We start from the raw sequence: 23,958 nt of genomic DNA on the forward strand, positions 1-23,958 counted from the left end.
GAAAAATGCTTCTGTAACAAAAAGTTCTAGGAAAATTTATTCTGGACATTGTGTTTCAGTGAGTCAAAACCTAAGAGAGTAATTTTGGCTCAGAGTTATTTACAGTGAAGCTGGACTGCCAAGGTTCCCCCTGCCTGTGATGTAGGCTCTCCCTAGACACCTCCCATCAGGTATTACGCCAGTCAAATCAGATGAAACTACAGTGAGATTTTCAAGAATCAGGGCAACTAAAGCCGGAGGAGAAGATGGGGAACTGATGCACAGAACCACAAAGCTTCCATAAAATTACAAAAGAATTTTATGTATTTATTGGGATACTGCTGAGTCAATACAGCCCTTCAGTTCAGTGTGGTGCTCCTTTCCCAACACAGGCACTGTTAAACGTGATGGATGCAGTGACAAGACTGGGAATTTGCTTTGCCTGGGAATTGCATCAGCCACTCCCTGGGAGCAGCCAGAGAACCCCTACTCAGCTTAGTGAACAATGAGTATCTTCACTACAGATCTACCTCCCCCATTTCCTTCCCCCCAACATATAATAAAACAATGTAGCGTTAATTAAGTAGTAACACTAAGTAGTGTTAATTCTGAACGAAGTTTGCCAGCAGGCCTAGAGCAGATGCATATTCTGGCCTCTAGTGGGCACCTGCCACACTTGTCAGTAAGAATGCTGCAGCACAGATCAGTTGTTTGTCTCACCACCTCTCACTAACTCCAGAGACCATAGAATAGAAGTTCTGATAGCAAGAGCCTTAACATATTTCATTTAATTTTTCTTCCAATAAAAACACAAGTACCAAGAAAGCATTATAGCTATGCAAGTTATGCTCTTTGTTCTAGCCTGCTACTCCATCCAGCTACACCTTTCCTAGTTAACAACAAACACGCACAAATGACACAAATGACACTTTCAGTCAGGAAATACACTACTAAAAGCTGATTCATACAAGCTTTTCAGTATTTTGTTTCTCAAAATTGCTTTATTTCTCCCAGTAAGTCAGAACTTCCATGCCACTTCTTTGTCTCAATACTTGAGGATACACAAGTGTCAAACTGTGGATGATTATGGAAAAGGATCTTTACCATAGTCTTCAGTTGGTCTAAACAACCTATTTTCTGAGAACGCCCAATTTATACTTCAGCTGGAAGGACTATTTAGTGACTTTCCACTTCTCTATTTGAGGTACTGTCTAGTCACCAGGAAAAGCTGGATACTGCGTGTATATTTAACATACACTTCCACTCATCCCCTCTTCCTCAGTTATACTGAAATTAAATCTTACCCATTTTTATAGCAAGAGGGCCTGAGGAGCTGAATAGCGGCAAAACAAGAACAGCAAAAAAGCTGACAGCAATGAAACACCCAATACATAAGGTAAGGAATGCTAAGAAAGGCTATTGCTACCCTAAGTCACTTAGTGTAGATTAGCACCCAGTCCAAAAAACTTTTTCATAAGCCAGAGGAACTCTGTTCACAGACAAGGATGCAGACATCACATGAAGGAGCAGGTCACCAACGGGAACGTGTATGGGAGGCACACAGTCAGGCTCTGACTGTGTGCCTGTTTGCAAATGGCACTGGCTATACTGTACATATACACAGATGTGTTATAGGCCCTTTTTAAAGCCTTTAGCTAGCAAAGATCCTAGATAATGATTGGTCTGTAACATAACAGTGTTGCTACTTGTTACAATGTCAGCACAAAAGCAGTATGAATGACAGTGTCATGTTAGGACTGTAAACCAGAACCTCTGGTCACTAGTGACATGTATCTAAGGAAGAAGCAAACACTCACAAGCCCATCGTTCTCTTCACTTTTGCAGTGCGACAGGCACATACCCAGAAAGTGGGATTTTTGAGACAGGATCTGAAGTAATATTCTCTTGAAGGAAGTCAGATTTGCTTTTCATACTTCACTTAGTCTGAAACATGAGAAAGGAACACAACTCTAGGAAGAAAACTCATGAACTAGTTCTATGATGACAACATTAAGAATTGATAATCAGTGTTGTCTAGACACAGATGAACTGACTTCCCAACTTGTGTGCATGTAAGTAGTTTCATCTGCTTAACATTGGAAAACAAATTGCACTTCTCATACAGCAATCCTCAGAGACTAAATGGAAGATGCTTCCATTTAATAATAATAATAATTACAAAATTAACCTTAAAAGTTTGGGGTTAGGAGAAACGAAGCATTCTGAAGATCAAACACATTTAAAACACAGATCTTAAAATAAAGTGGACAGATAGGCCTTGTAGCCTCAATTAAGTCAAGGATATTCCACCAGCCCACTCCGTATCTGGACCAGAGCCTGAGTTTCCACACTTATTTATTTCTTCTGTCAAATATTTTTGTAAGGACACTAATCCTCCTGGAGCTAATTCCAGGAATTCATTTCACAGAAGGAGCTTCACTGATCAACAGCAGCCAGTCTTCTGGCCAGTGAGGTAGGAGTATGCAGTTCTTCCCTTAAAGACTCATTAATTCAAAAACAAGAATTGCTTACTTTTAATATGTGAAATGCTTCATATTCTAGCTCAAGTTTTGCAGTGTGTAACTGTATTTCTAACATCTCATTCTCATGTAAAAAGCCTGACATATCGATTTCACTGACAAAGTTCACTGGGCAGGATGCCGTTAGGAAAAACTCCTACTCAGAATAAAGCAGACACTGAATTATGTCTAAAATTCTATTGAGAGCTACTGTCCTGCTGAAAAGAGGTTACTGTATATTTTCAGATGCTGTCCTGGGACTCTTATTTTTTATATATATTTTAGATAACAACCATAGTTTCCACTTCTTTACAGATCATACTCTTCACAATTCAAAAAAATAAACCTAACACTGAATAGTTAACTAAATACCCAGGATTTTATTTTAGGTATTTAACGGTCTATTGATAATATCTCCTTAACTATTAAACAGCTGTATTCAACATTCTATCGGTAACATCTACTTTGAAATATTTAACAGCTATAGAGAAAATTCTACTAATGAATTTTAAAGCTACCCTGTTAAAAAGCTATTGTGTACTATCACTTCAACGCAGCTAAAGACGTGTAAAAAGCCTTCTGGTCACCTATTACCAAAATTATATCCAGTTTTACTTTAAAAAGTTAGACATTGCTTAGCTTTACCACTGCAAGATAACTATCTCATTGTTTAATTATTAAACACCTGGCTCTCTGTCACTGCCTCCATGCCATAGAAAAATACATATCTTATCCTTCCAGGAAAACAAAATGGAAGGCTAGCTAAAAATAATCACAATAATAAAGTATATTACTATAATTATAATATATTCCTTGTATCAACTTCAGGTGTACTTTCACAAAACAAAAAACAATACACAGTTACTTACAAACCACTCTCTTCCCATACATCTTCTGCTTCATTCATTACAAAAAAAGGTTTCCCCCCCCTTTCAATACGAAAAGTCTGGAGAACACCCTAAACTGTGTTAGGGGAACACAGTTCAACAAAAGCAAACTCCAGGTTTAGATAAAAAAAATATATTTTGGTTTAATCCAATATAACCTAGAAGAATTAACTGTATTTTTGATGTTGCATTACTGGTATAACAGCAAAATACAAGAAACTCCCTTTTTATTTAAACATATTATTTTTAAAAAGTAGGTTCTTTGAAGAAATAGACTATTACAAAAGACTTGAAAAAATACATACTTGAAATCTGTTGTGTTTTTACATAAGCTTTTAAAAAAAAAAACAAAGCTCTCAATCATTAATTTTTTTTTTTACAGGTTCTCATCTTTCACAATTTCTGTGAGTCTTGAAAGCCTAATGTTCCAAAATGTTCTAAAAAAAATAATGTATTTCATATACACATGTACATACACAGATATAAATATACATATATACGTATCACTGTTCATCCATCTTTCCAAGTCGCCGCCGCTGCCTACAGAAAGACTTTAAGTTCCATTTGTTTGTTTCCAACATACGAGGTCCATTGTAGACAAACAACACTGTCATCTTGTCATTGTAAGTGAGATTCTGTAGGAGCTGGGGAAAAAACAAAATCCGAAGTCAAAATTGCTATAAAAGATGATGTTGCCTGTTATCTAAAAGAAGTTAAGAAGGTTAACATCAAGCCTTAGACCTTGAAAGGTCAATCCTGCAGGATCAATTTTATAACCTTTCAGGCAGATGATGTGTAATTTGTTCCCAGATGCCCCCAGAGAGAACGCATTCATCCTTCAGATAGTTTCCATATTTTGCTATCCTCACTATGACAGTGTTTCTTCTTGCCTAATCTGTACCTTCTTGCTGCAAATGAGGCCATAACTTTTTTGCCCAATCCACTACAGGCAGAGAATATTGGCTGCTTTTGCTTTTCTCCAGCCAGGGCTAAGGAGAGCAGAAGGGGAGAATTACTTGGGGACAGTTATTATAGATTATCCTTCTCTTCAGCCTCACACTCCTCTGAGCTAAGCAATTCCCATTACATAGAACCCAGAACTTTCAAAACTTTTTAGAAGTTACATTAATGTCTTCTGAAATACATCCAGCCAGTGTTCTGTTTTTTTGATGTGTAGCAACCAAAGCTGGACACCTATGACAGTTCAAGTTTTCACAAGTTTTGTCAGTGACAAGCCCAGGAGACATCTCACAAGCCATAAGGCTTTCTTCAGCACTAAGGATAACTTCTAGCAATTAACTTACAACTCATCACCCACAGTAATTCCTCTCTCTGCTGTAATTTATACCTTAGACCAGTTACAGTTGTTAATTATTGCCATTTAAATCCCAAGTCCTAGGTTTATGTGTGCTGAAACACATCCTGTTTTCAAATACAATTATCTAATCTAAGATTATTCAGAATTCTAATCTTGCTCTCCAGCAGCGACACATTCGCTCCCTGTATAGTGGTTATTTGTATCAAAAAATGCTGCTTTTCAAACCCAGGACTCACTTCTGAAGAATGCATTCAGTTCATCTACTTATTCTGATAACAAATCACAACAATTCAGAAAACAAACTTCCATAAACAACTCTACTGCATATTAATCTATGCCCCTTCTCTTCCGTAATTCGCATAAAAAATAGCTGGGAAAGGTGTCAACAAACTGAAACATACTGGAAAAAAAAAACAAGACTATTTTTCCTGTGTACAACAGATACACATAAAGGAACACAGCTTAATATGGCAATTATTTTTTTTTTAGTATGACATTAACTGCTTACTTTCTATAAAGTAATTATATATAGCTTGTGCTCAGGAACTGCAAGTAAGCCACTGAAAGCACTGGTGCAGATTCCAGCTTTTTCCTCAGCCTGTTCTGCACACCCTTGGATGAGGCCTATCTGAACAATCTCGTTTGCTAAAATCTTTACGTGAAGTACTATTTCAGTACTATTCGTTGTAGTAGGTCACTACAACTTTACCATGTTAACTGTGTGCATGGTTAACTCCTACTTGTGGTATTATTTTCAGTAATCTCTTCATAAAGCCATCTCTTGCCACTGAATAGGGGTCCAACATGTTCTTTGATCTTCCTCTTATCAAGAATATTAAATGGATATATATTTAAAAAAAAAAAAAAAGCCTGTGAAGCTTCTTTCTACTTGTTTCTCGCTTTTGCTTTGATTTATTTGTCTGGCTCTCCACACACAATTTTCCTCCTTATCAATTAAAGCACTGATTAGACAGCATGCACAACCCTTAAAAGAAACTCTGAACTCCTTGACAGTCATCTTCTAAGGCCCCATTTTGGATATTTTCAATATCCAAATGACTCTGTTGTTTCTTAAAGCAGGAAAGAGGAAAGAAAAGCAGAGACAGTGATAAGGAGATGAATCACAAAAGACAAAAGGAGACAGATACAAAACAAGACAGAACAATAACAAAGCAGAAACAATCAAACTGCGTGGAGGTAAGTAAACTGCAGTAGCAGAAGGAATAACAGCAAGCATCACCTTCCTGCTACTTTCAGTCAGGTAAATGCTGTGGGTGGCTTTTCACGGGTCTTTCAACTGCTCTTTAAATAAAAGTATAGTACATACCACCAGATTTTCTACAAGTTTTCTGCAGTAGTAAAGTAGGAGATGTAAGAAAAGTGATACCTTAACAAAGCATGCAAGTACTGATCATTTGCCTCCTTGGTGTACAAATAATTTTTTGTTGTTCTAGCTGTCTTGCGTCAGGTTGAATGTAACATTCACCTCCATTAAAGGTGCAGCCGAACTACCATCCAACTCACTAGTCCCCTAAAGCTACATCATCCTAACTCATTAAGTCAACTAATTTTTTTCTGTTGTTGTTTTTACATACTACACACATGATTATGCACTGGCAACTCCTGACTGAAAAATCCTCATGAAACCATTCTCCATGGAACACAGCACTGATCCTTTCTAAGCTTATAAGCTTCCATCAATCAACTTCTTGACAATTTTCTTCCATTCCCTTGAAACTCCTCTGGTTCTTCATATGCCAGCAAAACTAGCCTCTTCCACTAGGGTTACCTGACATGTTTGGAAATTGTCTCTGCTATACCTACAATTCTTTGTGGGGTAGAGGCATTACATTTTATAGTCTTGTTAAATTGTATCCCTATCCACTGGTCCTTAACTTGCGAATTCTTCCACACAAGCCACAATTCCAGAACGCATTTAAAATAGCATAAGCCTTGGTATAGGTTGTATTAATTCCTGGCAGGACCATCCTTACAATGGGCAAATTATGTTACAGTTATCCATTTAATATTATGGTCTGGCATAAAACAAATCAGACTCAAGCTATACTGTGCTTATAGGGATTCCACCACAGAAAACTCAACTACCATTCACAGAAACTTTCATTTTTCAGCCACATACCTTTGGTGTAACAAGGAAGTACTGAGACGTGCTTTCTTTACAAGCAGTTTTCACAACCATTTCAAAAACTCTTCTCTCATTCACTGGATCCATTCCCTAAGAGAAAAAAAAAAAAAAAGGCTATTCTCTCCACAGTTTCATAAGCTTCTATATAATATGTGATTATTTACTGCACTAGATCCTCACCTGATTTATTTCATCTACAACCCTAAAAGGACATTTGTTGAGTTCCTGTAGAGCCAGCAGGTACAACATAGTTGAAACGCTTTTCTCACCTCCACTCTGATGATAGGGAGTCAATTCATGAAGTTCAGTGCTGCTGTGGAATTTTACTCTTATGCGAATCCCATACTTGTCATACTCATCCTATAAAAGTCAGTATCTGTTAAATTCAGTTGCTCTGTATTACAGTTTATTTGACAATGACATGCAAACGAAAGGAAATGTGAAATGTTCTACAGGAGTTTACAAACAGCACAGATTCAACTTAATATTCTTTCTGCTTCATACAGTTTCTTTAATTCTTATTTATTCTTGTTAGAGAGTTCCTCTATACTACTCTGTCACTAAATATTGATTTGTTCATTTCCGAATTGCTTGTAAGAAAGACTTTGTGCACAATAAGGACACAGACAAGAAAAAAAAAATAGTCTTTGCTTGAAACAGGAGAAATCAATGACCCTAAAAATTCAGTTTTTACAGAAAAAAAATAAAACTTCAGGTGCATGATGTTACCTACTTAAACAGTGAGGTGAAAACCTGTAGCCACACATTTGGCTCTGACCCCACCTAATGTTCTCCAAGTGCAAGCACTGTAAGTATATCCATCCAAATCTCTGTGCTCTAAAGTAAAAACAGAAGCTACTTTTCCTCCACTAGCAGAATGAGATCCAAATCCCCCAACCAAATGCACCATGACAGAAACTTCCCTTTCATTCACAGTCCAGAAAACAACACGAGGCTTCCCACTGGCATCTTCAAGAGAAAATTGACCCGTCAACAATTTGAGTTAATGAGACACGGGTGTGGGGGATAACATGGTTCAAAAGAAGGCCCATCCAATGAAATCTATTCATTATTTGAGGAAAAAAACATCTTTGGCAGTACCTGCTAATCTTCAGAGATCCTCACACTGAAGAAAGTCTATACTGACTGCTTATGTAGTCTACTTATGTAGACTGTTCAATGTACACAAGACACGTTCCTTATCTGTACTTATCATATTAACAAATCCTACAGGGAACATTCAAAAGTTTCAGGAATTTGAGTTCTAAGAGGTCTACCTGTATTCACTATGGAAGCATAAGTTCTGTGCCTGGAGGTCACCAACTGCTGTTCTCGTAATAGTACACAGCAGTGATGCTTAAGGTAGAAAAAAGGAGTGGAGGTGATGCACTGATGGTTACTCGCAGAATACATCTAGTATTAGAAAAGACAGGTGAGGCAAAGAGACAATGAGGAGCCCTTCCCACAGAAGCCAGCACACACCAGATTGGTTTAGAAGACCACGTACCACAGCTATCAAAAGGCATACAGAACCTAAGTGACCCAGCAGAGAGGAGTGACAGCGTAGGGCTGGCTTCTGTGAAGCGCAAGGTCTAAAAACTGCTAGGAAGGAAACAAGACACTCTTAAAACTCAATCTTAGAACTGTCTTAATGAACTTGAAGACTGTAGGAACAATGGTTGGCTTCTTTGATACCTTCAGGTTTTGCATATATAATGCATAGATGAGATACTGCATCTAACATTTGAGAGGATTTATTGTTTACATGCTAATCTGCTAAATCCGAACAACAAAACACCTTTTGGTGTTCCCGGTGTGTTACTCTATCTGCAGACAGACAAGCATCTTCAAGACTGAGATGTGTACGTTATACTGGTATTTACTTTCACGTACTACAAATCCCTGGTGCTACTGGCATACCAAAACTGTAGAAACATGGAACTGTGAGGCTGAGGTCAACCCATATGTACTTTGGGAGAGACTGGAGGTGACCTGGCATAGCTGCACACCCACAACTGCAATACTGCAAGCTTTTTCTCTTTTTCCGATTTTTGAAGACAGATCACCTTTCTTACCCTCAGTGTTTTTTCCCCTGCTGGCAATCAGTTGGCACTTCAAAGACAAATTGAAGCCCTGCCTTGAGGAGGAGTGCTATGTGACTGACAGACATGCTGGAACAAAGCAATACTTACTGCAACTCAAACCATTTACAAATTCTTTTTGGTTACCATTCCAATCTCTCCCACTATGCAAGAAGTATTTAATTTAGCATTTAATGCAGCTTAGCAGAAGAATAATTAGCTTCTCAGATTTTCAGATTGTACTTCAATAGCTATGCCTGACAGTCAGGAACCTAAGCAGGTAAATCAAGGGACATACTTTCAAAATACTCAAATGCAGCTGCACTGACCTTCCTGAAGGAGGTGTTTTGCTAAGGAGAGCTAATACAAGGCTCTCCTAATCAGTGGAGGTAACAGCACTATTGCTTAGATAGTCTTGCTCCATCTCAGAAGGATTTCGTACTTGACTATCAGGAGCCATCTCAACAGACCCACAGTATGACTTGCTTATGATCAGGAACTGTTATCACAGTGGAGGGAAAAATATACTTAAGTGCACAATTTAGTTCCTGTTTGTTCTCTAACAGATACTTAGAGAGCTTTACTCTTTGGAAAGTAACTGAGCTTCCTGTAGAACATGAAGAACACAACCATTTGAAGTAAGGAGAAATAACAAAACAAGACTTAAGGTCTCCAAGGCCCACTGTATTTTCAGATGCACTGGCACAGGCTGAAAGTAGGATGGGAAAAGTGTACAAGGTTCATCCTGGAGGCTTTGCTAGCCTGTAAGATCAGCCCTCCACTTATTTACTGTTTTCATGTGTACTCTCTCCCAACTTAGTTTTACACAGAAGACAGGATTTGTGAAATAGATTTGACTCTGAAATCAAAAGGCCATGTTTTAATGTGTTATTGTTTCTTACTACTAGTTTCTATACTAACATTTTAATGCACTGTTCCCATACCAAGATTTCCCTGTTACTATTTTGTCCCCAGTAATAACTACCACTGTAAGTATTTTAGAAGCAGCTTGAGTAATTTACAGAAAAAACTGTCAGCTATCAGTGTAATGGAATGTATGCATTACTTAAAAGTCTTTAAGATCATCATTACAGAGATCAGTTTAAAACAAAATAACTAATTTCTCTTCAGCCCACTGTGTAGAGCATCATTCTTCAAGCTACTACTGGTAATTCCCTCAGAGGTAAACTCTTCCTGTAACCATTACTAATAGTGTAACAGGCAGGTCCAGGTGACTGCTACTGCTCCAGAAAAGCCGAAACACCAACAGACTTGACTAGAAACTACAGGTAAAACCAAATTATTACAATATTAATAGAAGCTTTTAGCCACTATATGGCAATAAAATAGCACAAGTTAGTCAAAAAAGTAAAATTAAATTACTAACATAACAAATGTGAATTACAGCTGAAGTGAACCCAGTGCTTCAAACTATGCCTTGTAACAAGAAAACAGAGGGAAAAATCAGAACTTAAATGCACACTTTCATCTAATACAAGAAAAAGAAGGATACACGGACAATGATTTGAAATTTCAGATCATGCATCACTCAGAGTTGCTGCTTCTCTTGAAGAGTATTGCTCTGGCAGAAAGAGTAAGCATTTCCAAAAATGTAAAGTCTAAAAGGGCATTCCTAAAACCAATCTTTCATAAAAAGACGAAGAACAGCAATTTAGCGTTTGAAGAAGTTGAGTAGTTAATTCAGTTACAAGAAAGTTCCAAAAGCCAACGAGCTGAACTTTTATGCAACTGGGCAAAGGCTCATTTTCCTTTAGTCAAACCAATCAGGCAGCTCTAGCACAAAGTCTGTGCGACAGTTACAAAAATGAAGAACTTCTAAAGAACATCTTCCCTACAATCCAAATGACAATTTGTTGTTTTATCTCTGCCAACATATAAGATGTATGAAGATATGAATTCAGTATTCTATATGAAAGCTAAGTCATACCTCATTTTCCACATGAAGATCAACTTCACCAACACACTGCATAGAGCTAAAGAAGTTACTGAACTTCTCATTAATTTTCTCAATCAGGCTTTTCAAAGGGTTTAGCCACCTCTCTTTGACCTAGAAGTAGAAGCATCCAGGTAAAACTATTTTTAGTAAGCAAATTTCTCTTCAGAGATAGTAATTAGTATTAAAAATATATAATTCCAGGAGCTAGGATTTCACTTTACACTCAAGAAAACTTTGAATGTTACCATTTGTTTTTGTACGTGTTCTGTTCTAATGAAGGTATTCTCAAACAGAAATACTAATTTCAGCTATTACCTGTGAAATGTTTTGCTTATAGTTATCCAGTTCCTTTTTCTTTTCCTCTAGATCTTCAATCAGTTGTTGTATTTCTTCAGTTTGCTTATTGTACTCTTCAACAACCTGCCAGAATTAAAAAAATCAGTCACTAACCACAATGTTTCACAATTCTAAGCTTGATTGTGAAAATATCACACTACACTGATCCTGTTCAAATACAACTATATGATTATTGCACTGTACACTAAGCAAGACTTGTTCCAAGCTTTAAGGCAGAGAAACTGAAGTATTTTTTATTTCAGGTTACAACTTTTTTTCTTTAAAAGGCACAGAACACACTGTTCTTTTGGAAGAACCTACTTAAAATTCTAATAGATGCAGAATCTGGCATTTACAGAACATTGTTCCTGCTGTCTAGCTTATTATACTAAGAGATCTAGTACAGAGTGGGAAGCAAGTACAATACGGGTGGAGGGGGAGGAAGGGAGGGCGTAGAGAAAGCAGTGAACATACCACAACATTCAAGCCTGTGAAACAGGAGGCCCTGCATTTCTCTTCATTCAGAAGAGCATCTATTTCCTCCAGTGTGTTTGGAAGATCCTGAAAAGCCTACAAGAGCAAAGATGCGTATGTTTTACAGCAATGCTAATGAAGAACTCAAGTTTGCTGAAAAGAAATCCCATGAGCCAGAAAATGCTTACTTTTATTCAGGATGTCACATGTTCAAAATTTAACACAGCAACATTCCTTCACAAGCTATCCAGGACAGAGAGTTCTGCCTACAGCGATACTGCAGATACAGAAGCAATTGCTCCATACTTGCCTATTCTGTGTAAGTACAGATACTCAGACATGGCATACACCAGGGCTATTCCAGTTAAGCCATACAAATACTTCTAGACTATTGGAAGACTTCCAAGTAGGTAGGAAGATAGCCCAGATTTCAATACTTCCGTGTTACTCCATTAAAACAACAAATTAGAAGAATATAGCTTTGAATTATTTTTATAAATACAAACATATGCATTTCAATTTAAATTTCAGATCACATTTTCTTCCCCTATGCACAGTCAGGGGATATCCCATCTTTTATAATCTAAATACTGAAAGGTGCTTCTAAAGGTTAAATGATAAGACGCAAGCCAATTCTAACAGAAATACAGATGATCCTTTGCTAGTACCCTTACAATATTAAATTTAAATATTCTTTGCTGGAAAAATTAGAATGATATGTGGATCATCCAAAGTTTAAGAGAAATATGGAGATTTATTTTTGTACATACAGTTTGAAATTCTTTTGGAAGAAGTTGATCCGGACCCAGTTTGCACATCTGTCGAGCCTTTTTCAGCAATGCCCTGCAGTTTTCTGTAAGAACCCGCTTTTTCTCATCCAGCTCACAAAAAGTTTGCTATTAGAAAAGATATTAAAAATACACACTTTTTTACTTTAGATTTCCTATTGCTTTCCATTATGGTCTCTGATTTTGCATTACACTTCACTGACTCCTTAAGAAATGTGCTGAACATCTAAATGTTGCAAGTCATTTTCACACAGTTGAACTTCGGTTCCAACAAGAGTTGATAAGAGCATATAAGCAACAAATGACTTCCAAATCAAGGAATATAGGTGAAATCATACTGCTTAACGACAGAAAATTCATCATTTCAACACGCAGAACTCCTTCTGCTTCTCTGTTCAAAGTCAACAGATGTCAAGGTAAACTGATCAAAAGCACACTTTAGTAATATAATATCTTTTTTTCTCTATATGTAGATTTTTTGTAGGTTCAACATACATTTAAAACCAGACAATTTTACAGCAACTTTCCTACAAGGTAAAGCACAACTACTGTGAACCTTATTTGTTATTAGCTCCCATTTAACTGTATGTATCTACATGGTGGAGATTATCTGAAATTGTACAGAGTAAACTAATTACAAATCAGAAGTCCTCCTCTGCTGTTTTGTATTCTACCTCCTGTCATACAGTTTGCAAAATATAAAACAGGAACATCCACAATTTTTAAACCAACACCAGAAAAAAAAAGTGAAAAACAGGTTCTGCTGTTGAACAGCTGTCTTGAAACTAAAGTTTTTGGAATTCACTACAGGTAAATGGACAGCTAAGTCCTATTACTTTTTGCAACCGTAGTTCTCGTTCAGGACAGTGCTTTACGAACGTGTCATATTCTCGGTATTGTATTTTATCTTGCAACATCAATATCCAGGCTAAAAAGCTTGGAGAGAGAAAAGTTTTACTGACCTCTCTCTGCACACGCAGCCCAGGCCTCAGGCCTGCCACTTCAATACATGGAGCAGAACAGGCTTGGGAGTAACTGCTTGTTACTGATGCCCAGCTCAGGTGAGCACTCAGATGCAGAAAGCTGGGAGCTGCCAACAACTTAGAAGTGAAAATGAGTAGGTACCAAGAGACTGGAACTTTACTCCGAGTTATTTTACCATGCCCTTACTCAGTGACTGACCACACATGCAGTGTACCTTTTAATAGGCAGTTACACTGTGGGCACGCACCATTTTCACTTTTTTAGAGACACAGAATCACAGAATTCCTAGATTGGAAGAGACCTCAAGATCATCGAGTCCAACCTCTGACCTAACGCTAACAGTCCCCACTAAACCATATCCCTAAGCTCTACATTTAAACGTCTTTTAAAGACTTCCAGGGATGGTGACTCCGCCACCTCCCTGGGCAGCCGGGTTCCAATGTCTAACAACCCTTTCGGTAAAGAAGTTCTTCCTAACATCCAACCTAAAATCCTAACTTAAAATCCGTATGTACAATATTTTGCTTCAGAACTTACTTCTGACAGTTTGGTACGTTTAATTTTATTCCTAAACTTTGGAGTGCTTTATCTCCCCAGTTTGTATTTTTTTGTTTGTTTGTTTTGTGTTTTAGCTAAATATGGGAGCCCTCCAGTGGCAAAAAAAAATGACTTTTCATCTCAGGATTATACAATTGAATAAATATTCAATTGAATTCAATTGTATATTGAATGTTTTTTCAAACACAGGACACGGTCACTGTGTTAATGCTTTCAAAAAGATTAAAAAAGCACCATTTACTTTCCTCAATTTCTGTAAAGTCCATGCTAGAGAATGAAGGAAATGTCCTGCAGGCAAGAAGGGCTGGCATTGGAGCTACACTGATAAAACAAGGGTAAGCGGAGGATGGCCCTCATTTTGGTCACAGCCAGTATCTTATGCCCTTCTGAATTAACAAAAGCAAAACTGTACACCAGAACACTTACGTTCCATTACATACCGGCATGTGACCTGTAACACACTCAAAGAAATATTTCAGGAATATTTCATAAGTTTCTGAATTAAAACTAGCCTGTACTTTTGGCCCTAGAAATTTAAAAGGCAACTGACTTCATTTAAACTGTGTTTGACCTCTTAATAATGAGAGCCAAGCATTTCTTACTCAAGCATTTGATCATTCAGAGCCAAAGTCAGTTCTGAAAAAATTTGAAGTGAGGAATCTCAGTTTCAATTGCACGTATTGCTCACACTTGAAATCCTGCAGAGCTGCTCAAAACAAGATTTTGAGTTGAACTCTAGGCACTGAAAATCTTAAATATACTTAACATTGAACAGGCCTAATTGAAGTCTGAGGCAAGTAAATTTTTTCAGGGCGTGAAAAGGAAAACACGTTTAGGCAGAAAAAAACTCAACATTCAACAGGAACACTGGAAAGCAACAGACGTGATGTGGTTATGAGGATAGAATAAAAGCACTGACAGCTCATCAGGAAGGAAAGTCTCAATTTTCGTTCAGTTTTTCCTGTTTGTTGTCATAGGCCTATGCTAAACATAAGTTAAATAATATAAAAAAAATACAAGCATTGAATCCTGCACCCTCTTATATACTCAGAAGTGCACTGCAATGTAAAGGTTCTTGTACGCTTTCTGAAGGTGCCTCAATAAAACCCATGGAAAAATGTTAAGTAGAAAGAATTGCTACTTTGAACAGAGAGGCTACACCACAAAAGACAATGTAGCCTACACAAAACTTCAAATTTGCTTCAGCCAACAGCATACCAGCTTGGAAAGAACTGTATCCTGGTCTTTCAGGATAATTCCATCCTAGCACAGGGCTGTGATTAGAACTTACTGAAACATTTACCAAGCAGCAGAACCCACTTACATTCTGTGTTTCATATGCAGTTGCACTTACCAGTAGTGCAGTTGGTTTTGTGAAAAATGAGAAGCTGGTTGAAGAAAAACAGTCACCAGCACCCAATATTTTCTCATGAATTAGTGTTTGAACACACGCCTGGTGACAGTACTTAGTTATTTAAAGTTTGCAAATTTATACACAGGAAAACAGAATTTGCATTTTCTTAAAACTTGGCTTAAGGACCAAGTGCTGCAATGTACATACTGAGTACTAATACTGATTATTTAAATTTACACCAAATGAACCTAAAAAATTAGCAAGCTATCACAGCAAGTCAATTAGCAAGACTCTTTCAAACAATCACCATAAACATGCAGGCAATTGTGCCAATTATCTAATAAGCAGATGGGGCTAACAATTCTCCCTAACATTCAATATAGGTCACAAAACAGATTTGCTTCTTAGTCTCATTAAATAGATTAAATACAAGAAGCTGTTAAACTAACACCAAGGTTCCCATTTGAACTGCAATAACAAAATATATACGCTAGAAATCTGTTGCTGCTAACTTGACTTGTTCAAAAACATTTACTGTTTTGGCCTTTACACCTAAGTGGTTAAAAAACACCCATAAAGCAACAAACATGCTGCTCTCTCCATGGTATCCCAGTGTCAAGCCCTCACAAAAGGAACATATGTGATCTTCTAGATGTAAGGGGGGAGGTTGTGCTTTCTTCAAATCTTAATCAGATATTTACTTGCATATTACAGAGACTCAAAATTGCTTGAGAGATAAACACCATGAATAAGTGCTAAGTTTCACGGTTTCTTTGGCTGATACTCACCATTTCAATTTTAACAAATGCATTATAATCAGCACATGATCTAAGAAAGTGTCTGATGATCAAACAGAGAATTATTAGCCCCATAACCATAACACTTAAATTTCGATTTAGTTTCACTTCCTAGCTTTTGTTCATCATACTTATTTCTATTTCTGTTTGGTTCCATACTTTTTGCAGGTTTATTTTATAAAAACATAAAGCAACTGTTAGCAAGACTTCTACACAGTGTTGTGACAGCTTTGGAGCAAGACTACTTTAATGCAGAAAAAAACATCACAGCCAGCCACTAAGGAGTTAGAGTGAAGCAGACAAAATGAGAAAAAACAGTGTGCACAACATACATAGCTCAATACAGTACAAGAAAGAGAACCTTTTTTAAAAAAGGGGCCAAAGACTTAATTGAAAACTCATGGGGATGCTTGGCTTTGAACTTCAGTGTAAGAGAAAACTTAAGATGCATATGAAAATTCAAAAAAGTTTTCCTCCAGAGCAGTTACACTTCAAGTTCTAATACTGGGATTAATAATTTTAGATTTTTGTTATTGTTGTTTTAATGTTCCTAACATCAAGTAAAGCACCCATCAAAAATACTAGCTCTAATATAGCGTCTCCTCTATGTAAGTGGCTGAATATAATGCAGTAACAATTATTAAGGGAACCTCAATGGATCCAACTAGCTTTTCACTAAGAAAGGAAGCAATTTTTGTTTAACTAAGAATTATCAGAATGTTCATCTTACATGTCCTGTGTATTTATCCGACCAGACACCTACCTATGCACCAACCCAAAGCTAATCTCTAAAAGGGTGAAAAAGATTGGGACAGACAGAACAAAAAAAATATTTTTACCAGTGATGACACAGACTATTCCTACACAATTCATGGCTTTGTAATACATTCTTACTGATTACTGAGCTCCACTGATGTAGCACCTTGCATTGTTTTTTCATAGTCTGAACAACATGTGCATTGCATGAGAGGTCTGATGCAACCTGTGACTTTCCAAGCAACATACTGGGTTGTCTCTACTTTCCAGACACTTTTTGCTCAAGCTCTCTTTTTTCTAGTTGTCCTGCAAGTGATGAAAGCTATGCCTCCAAGTGGTTTTCTAAATATTTTCTAATAAATTCCCATGGTAATTTTTTTCTGAAACTGCTTATCAAACAAAAATGAAAATCATTTACCTTTTGAATTGCTTTCCAATTTAACTGCAATTACTTTGTCTATCAAGCTGAATTAGCATTAAACTACTGTTAACCTGAGTCTCTCAAGATAAGGAATAAACCTACTATACTGCAGTTTTAGAGCTTTTTTCCCCTGGTACGTTGAAAAATTGTGTGTTTACTAAACAAATGTGCAAATTGACCTCTAAATGCTAATCCACTAAAAAGAACCATATCCTCTGTAAGATTACTCTTTCCTGTGAAACCCATTACTCAAACTTTCTTTAAACCAGAATACTGCATAGCTGCCTAATATGATTGATAAAAAGACTAGTTATCACCTCTTCTGTCCACCAAAAGGCATTTAATTGCAGTATGAGAAAGTCAGCTATGAAAGAAAGTACTGTGTCAGGGTCCAGCAGAGCTATCTTTACTCTGCATCTACCATGTGGATTGAGTACTGTTATCTATGATAAGCTCAGAAGAAAGAGTACAGTTCCAAAAAAAATAGCTAGATTTTTTTACCGTGGCAAAGCATTAGAACTAAAAGCTTGAAGGAGGACATGACGACTGTCTATCATGTTTTCATGGCAGTTTAGACATCTTAATTGAGGAAGGAGAACCTCCTTTTCAGCTTTAAATGAAGATGCTGAAGTAATGAATCAAACCGCTGAAATGAAGGCTAAGTATTTAACAACATTAATGTCCATTCCTAAAGAATGGCACAGAAGCATGCTCTTCTACACTATAAAGGTTTCCACAGAAGATAAACAATCATTCATAGGAAGTTACCTCTGAAGCTCTTAGCTGTGTACTTGCTGCTTTATACTCCAATTCTAGTTTGTTCTTCTCAGCAGCCACCGCAGTGCTCTGAAGAACCAAATCTGTTTTGAGCATGTTCAGTGATACACAATGCTGCATAGGAAAAAATAAAATGTCTTTTTTTAACATCCCCAGGAGAAACTCAATAATAATTACTATCAAGCTTCAAAAACCATGCATTTTCTCTTTAGGGATAGCATACAATCCTGTACCATGCTCACCTTTTTGAAAGATTTGACACAAAAAAGAAAGGTGACTTTTTGGTGACTCAAACTCTTCAAGACACAGAATCCACACACGTTTTTAATCTGTAGGCATTCAGATATCACTTGCAACTAAACAATGTTATACCAAAAAAGCATATATTCCCTCCCTACACCACATACTTCCATATGAAGTTCCAGAAAAGGTAAAGCCATCTCAAATCTTTCTCAGAGACAAATTCCAACAGGTGGAGTTTGATGGATTTCACATGTCACACCCAGAGATGGAAAAACAATCAAGAAATAAGCACATAAAATACATGCCCCTCTCACTGGCAACGCAAGAGTGAGTGAACATGAAGTACATGGCAGGAGCTGTAACATTCTCCCTTCATGTTCTTTTACCCATGAATGTAAGAGCGTGGTCTTAACAAAATCAAAATATCCTACGTATCATAAAAGCTCTGGATGCTCCTCAGTTAGTACAGTAAGCATTTAGAAGGGGTCCTTGAGTGTCCTACCTTGAACAAATGCACAAGTACAGATGGAGGTTCTGCTTTGGAAGTTTTATAACAGACTTTAGTGAGCCTCATTCTCTGGTTAGGCAACTTTGACATTAAAATGATCATTTCTGTAAGTGAGATAGCCTCGGGAATGGTCTGGAAGACTTCAAAATCACCAACATTTTCTTGCCTATGTAAAGAATAGCTTCAAGTATAAAGCACTAAGAACCCAGGCTCTTTTTTTTTTTTTTTTTTTTAAAATAATCAGCATATTAGAGAGGACCCCCCCTTCGCTTAAGGTAAGGGCACACAAAGTTCCCACTGTAGACCTATGGGAATGAGTGTTTCAGTGTTAGCTTCCGACCCTAATAGTGAGCCAAATGTATGAGTTCTTTACTACTTGTCATTTCAACACAAAGTTTCTACAGTGTGAACTTAGACACAGAATAAGTTTCCTTGTTTCCAATCCACTTAAATAATTTTAAAATTATCAGAGAAGCCAACTGAGAAGAGAGTTTTAATTAAAGATGATGAAAAATAGAAGTTAAGCCTATTTAAGATAATAGCACAAGAGAGCTATATGCAAAATTTAAGCCAGAATTTGAAACAGTGGAACAACTCTGTTTCTGTCAAGCAGTTGTAAAGAATTGACTCGCACCAGGTCTACTCTGCCTTGTATATTCCTATAAATATACATGCAGACTATCACTCTTGTTGACTGTTCCACATAACCCACAGAATCTCTTTAAAAAACAGATCACATTGCTACCATGCAAACAAAAATCCCATAAACATTTTAAATTTCCTTCTGTAGCAGAAGTGAGTATGCCCTAAATGTAAGAATAAAAAAAAAGCTTGTCACCTGAATAGCCTACAGCTAGCACAACTACAAAAACTACAGAACAAAATTGAAAATATTCCTGTAAACTTGGAAACATGCACAAAGTTTGGTTTGGGAATGAACAAAAATGCCTGGGTTTCAGTAATTTTAATAAATCATATGCCAAAACATTTTTCTTGAAACAGATCATTTTAATCTCTTCTATAGGCACTAGCACATACTTCCTTGAGTACACAAGCTGTAAAAATGAAGCTGATACACAAAATGATACAAAAATACCTTTTGTGGTCAATAACTACTTCAAGCAAATACCATCCGTTCTGCCCTACACCCTGGTATACTAAGAAATCATACAGTATGTGTCAAATACAGTTTCTTATACCAGGAAAAAGAGACTTAAAACACTCCTTCACACAGGTTTTACAACAGTCCATAAATTACTTCAATTGTCTTAACAACAGGAAAACACTTGGGACAGTTTACATAGAGGAAAATGGGCACTAAATAGAAGAGTGTCAAAACCCTTTTAACATGGCAGATGTTTTCTGCCATTCTTTCACATTTTCAAAGTTGCTGGCTAGCTGATTGAAAGATGCTCTCTCAGACACACCAATCATTCCTGTCCAGGGCTATCAAACAGCTCATCTATTTGGAAACTTTTTTTTTTTTAAATAAATACCAGCAACTGAGGAGTACTGAAATCATCATTATTTCAGAGGGAATATTTAGTTCTTTTCAGGAGTAAGCAAGAAAACATTTCAACGTCGCTAAGACATGGCAAAAGAGCATACAGGATCAAAATTGTAGTCAAAATGGCACCGTTTCTTGCGAAGTGCGAAGCCACAAGCAGATTCCCTTAGAACTGGAAGTAATTGTTTCTTGCCCCTTAGTTATTCAGAAAACAAACTCATGTAATTCACCTTCTGGCAGTTCCCATTATTCACGCTTACAAGGTAAGCTAACGTAACAATTAAACACACAGGGTTTATTTTTAATATTGAACTCTAAAAAAAAAAAAAAGACAACAAAAAACAAATAACTCATGACACTAGAGCCTGAGAGTACTTTCCTGATTCTAGCCCTCCTTCACAGTCATGGGTCCTTACAGTTGCAGGACAGTTTTTTTTATGTGGGTACAGGAAGAGTTCACATTTTCCTTGGTTTTAGCAGTAAGGCAGACTTTTAGCAGTCTAATGACTGTTCCTTTTTTCAATAGAAACAACGATACAAAAAAGTAGGTTATTAACTATGAGGAAGAAACAGTTCACACGAACAAGCAGTATTCTGAAAAAGTACAGACTGAAATGATTACACAGTTCATTTCTGTATTTACTGGATCAGTCCATACAGGACTTTTGTCACCAACAAATAAACAGGTGCACGTTCATTAAAGCTTTAGGAGTTTATCATCAAGCAAGGTAGCTTGTAAACATTTACAGTAACACATCCAAATGTTGCGTAACTCCTTCTTACATGAAGGAGAATCTTCACACTGGTGGAACATGTACCATGAAAAAACACGTACCTTTATGAGATGCATTAATTCAGAAACAAGTCTTGCTTTTTGAGTATTTATTTCTTTGATCTTTACATTTGCCTTTTGAGATTCCTCTTCTAGGTTGATAGCATCCTGTTCCAGCTGTTTTATACTATGGAAGGAACCAATACATGATTAATCCTATTTAAAATAAATCGCAGAAAAATACCAAAATTCTTAAATCTTGTATGTAATATACCAACAGTAAGCAAGAATAGGAATTTTTGTTTCTAAACATTCCAAACATATTAGAAGCATTCCCCATACATGAACTTTATGCCTAAGAAACTGAAAACACAAAAACTTTCATAATTAGAGAAAACTGAATTTAGATTATTAAGGGCATCTCTCAGCAACCATATGGTTTCTATAAATTTCAGACTTAAAAAAGTGTCAGTACATGGATGACATTCTTCCTCTGCTACTACCTGCTCACAACAATACAACATACAAGAGGTAGAGGCTTACTTAATTCTTGCTACACATACTAGTAAGTAAAATCTGCACCTTCAGCTTCCTGCATGTACTGCAGAAAATTAGAATTTTCACTCATTTTAAATACCAAAACTGCATAATTACAAAGAAACTTCAAATGAAATAATCATGCTGTTTAGGTAGCTGCAGAGGGCTCCAAATGGAGACATTCAAAAAAAGGCTAAACACATCAAGACAATCTAGAAAACTACAAACCAGTCTTCTCACTTTGATCCCTGAGAAACTGCTGGAGCAAGTCCATTTCAAAAACACTCCCAGCAGCATGAAAAGGCTGTAAAGAACAGTCCGCAAGCACTAACCAAGGGTTAACCTGACCGCCCTGATTGTCTTCTATGACAAAATGACCAGATTTTGGATGACGGGAGATGAAGGGAATGTCATTTACCTCAATCTAGGCATGCTTTCTCTTAGGTTGTATAATAAAAGCTCACCTGCACGCCCATAAAGGAGTAGAGAGAGATGCTGGCGGATAGGGGATGCTCAAATAATGCCCTATCTTGGCTACTCCCAGGCCCATCATAGAAGTCTCCTATCTATCAAAGGCCCATCTCCACAAGCCCAGAGCCAAGGGACAACCCACCTGGCACTAACCCAAATTAAAGATGAGGAGGAAAGGATATCCTGTTCCAGGACAACCTCAACCCCATCGTCCAGGTGTGAAAACCCATCAGGATGAGTCAGTGTCTGAGCACTCCCTAGACTGTGACAAGTTCATGCCTGTGGTTACGGCACACCTTATATGGTGCAGCAGAAAGCGTTTCACAGTTGCACAGGACTTATTATGCGATATTGAGGGGAGAAATTGAAGGCAAGGAAAGCAAGCAATCTAGGTGACTTGGGAAGGATGAAGTGTGAAAAAATAGAGGGATATGGGCACCAAGGGGCCGGTTACACATGAACAGCTGGCAGGTTGATACACTTGTACAGTCATGTCCCATGCCCACTCAGCACAGTCTGCTCTTTCTTGTCATTAAATTCCATTTGTCACTTTTCCTCGGTTGAGGGACTATTTGTTTGGCATTCACATGTCAATATGAGGGGCCTACCTGCAAGCAACTACAGTCAGGATCACAAGTCAAAGGACCAGATGATCTGTGGTACCAGCAGCTACAAAGACCAGAGATCGTGGACTTAAATACCAGCCACAGGTGTAGCACCATAGACTGGGGGCTCACGAGTTCACAGTGCTAGCACATAAGTGAGTTTTTGTTCCTTAATGAAGATCAAGCCAGACTAGCTGGCAACTAGGTGAAGTGGCCAGGAAGTCAAGCATGTGTTTGTCTCTAAGGATGAGACCACAGGAGCTGGATATCAGAGGGAACAGGGGAATCCAGGCCAGCTGCCAGAGAGACCATGGGGTTAGGTGTCTCCAGGGGTAAAACCCACACTTACATGTGCAGATCTAAGGATGAGATGACAGGAATGTTGATATGCTTCTAAAAAAATTAATAAGGTCTACAATGAAATGACTAGCCTCATGGATGAAGGGAAAGCAGTGGTTATTGTCTACCTGGACTTGAGTAAGGCCTTTGACCTGCTGGCAGTACCTTGCCTAAAGAAGCCAAGAATATTGTTAGCTTTCTTGGCCACGGCACACTGCTGGCCTGCAAAATCCTCCCCTGGTATACGCTGGTCAGTACTGACCTCCATATATCTATGCTGAGTGCCCTACTCACTGCCTCAAGAATCTTAAAGCTGCCTTTGCCTTTCATACTACCAGCAAATCCCTTCTGGTGTGCCAAGATGTGTGCTACCAAGAGAGAAGGCTATGGCAATCTTTAAGCAAATGAATGCAATGATTTCTCACTGGAATCCTATGATTTTATTAATTATTTAGGATATTGTTATATGGCTTCTCAACTACTATCTTAATCCCTATTTCTAAGCACCCTCTTGATCTTGATTATGACCTATATCTGACACTTAAGTACTTTTTTTATATTAAAAGCACGCTTCAGTAAGTGGAAGACAGTATACATTTGTTATTAAAATTGTTCTCATTTCACACATAACACAATTTGTTTCCTACCTATCATACTTCACAGCAATTTTTGATTCCAACTGTCTCCTCTTGTTTCCTCTCTCTAAGAGTTCCTTCTTCTGTTGCCTGAGCTCATTGTCTCTCCGTTCCAGATGTTTATGTCTCTCAAGCAATGTTGTCAACTGCGTATCTAACGACTGTAACGTGCAACTGATACCCTGAAATAAGAAAAAACAACATTAGCA

General features: G+C 37.4%; 1 protein-coding gene across 1 annotated transcript in view; it reads right to left on the bottom strand.

Moving 5' to 3' along the window:
• Window positions 1–3,595: 3,595 nt before the first annotated feature.
• SMC5 (structural maintenance of chromosomes 5) overlaps window positions 3,596–23,958 on the bottom strand; it is a 40,577-nt gene continuing 20,214 nt past the window's right edge. Inside the window, exons 15-24 of the mRNA XM_068667873.1 lie at window positions 23,762–23,931; window positions 21,226–21,349; window positions 18,124–18,246; window positions 12,468–12,593; window positions 11,698–11,793; window positions 11,203–11,307; window positions 10,879–10,998; window positions 7,030–7,209; window positions 6,844–6,939; window positions 3,596–4,029 (exon numbers count right to left, since the gene is read on the bottom strand). Coding sequence (XP_068523974.1) covers window positions 3,889–4,029; window positions 6,844–6,939; window positions 7,030–7,209; window positions 10,879–10,998; window positions 11,203–11,307; window positions 11,698–11,793; window positions 12,468–12,593; window positions 18,124–18,246; window positions 21,226–21,349; window positions 23,762–23,931 — 1,281 coding nt within the window. The 3' untranslated portion in view covers window positions 3,596–3,888. The remainder of the gene's footprint in view (window positions 4,030–6,843; window positions 6,940–7,029; window positions 7,210–10,878; window positions 10,999–11,202; window positions 11,308–11,697; window positions 11,794–12,467; window positions 12,594–18,123; window positions 18,247–21,225; window positions 21,350–23,761; window positions 23,932–23,958) is intronic.

This window comes from Anas acuta, chromosome Z, assembly GCF_963932015.1.
Source record: "Anas acuta chromosome Z, bAnaAcu1.1, whole genome shotgun sequence".
Lineage (NCBI taxonomy): Eukaryota > Metazoa > Chordata > Aves > Anseriformes > Anatidae > Anas > Anas acuta.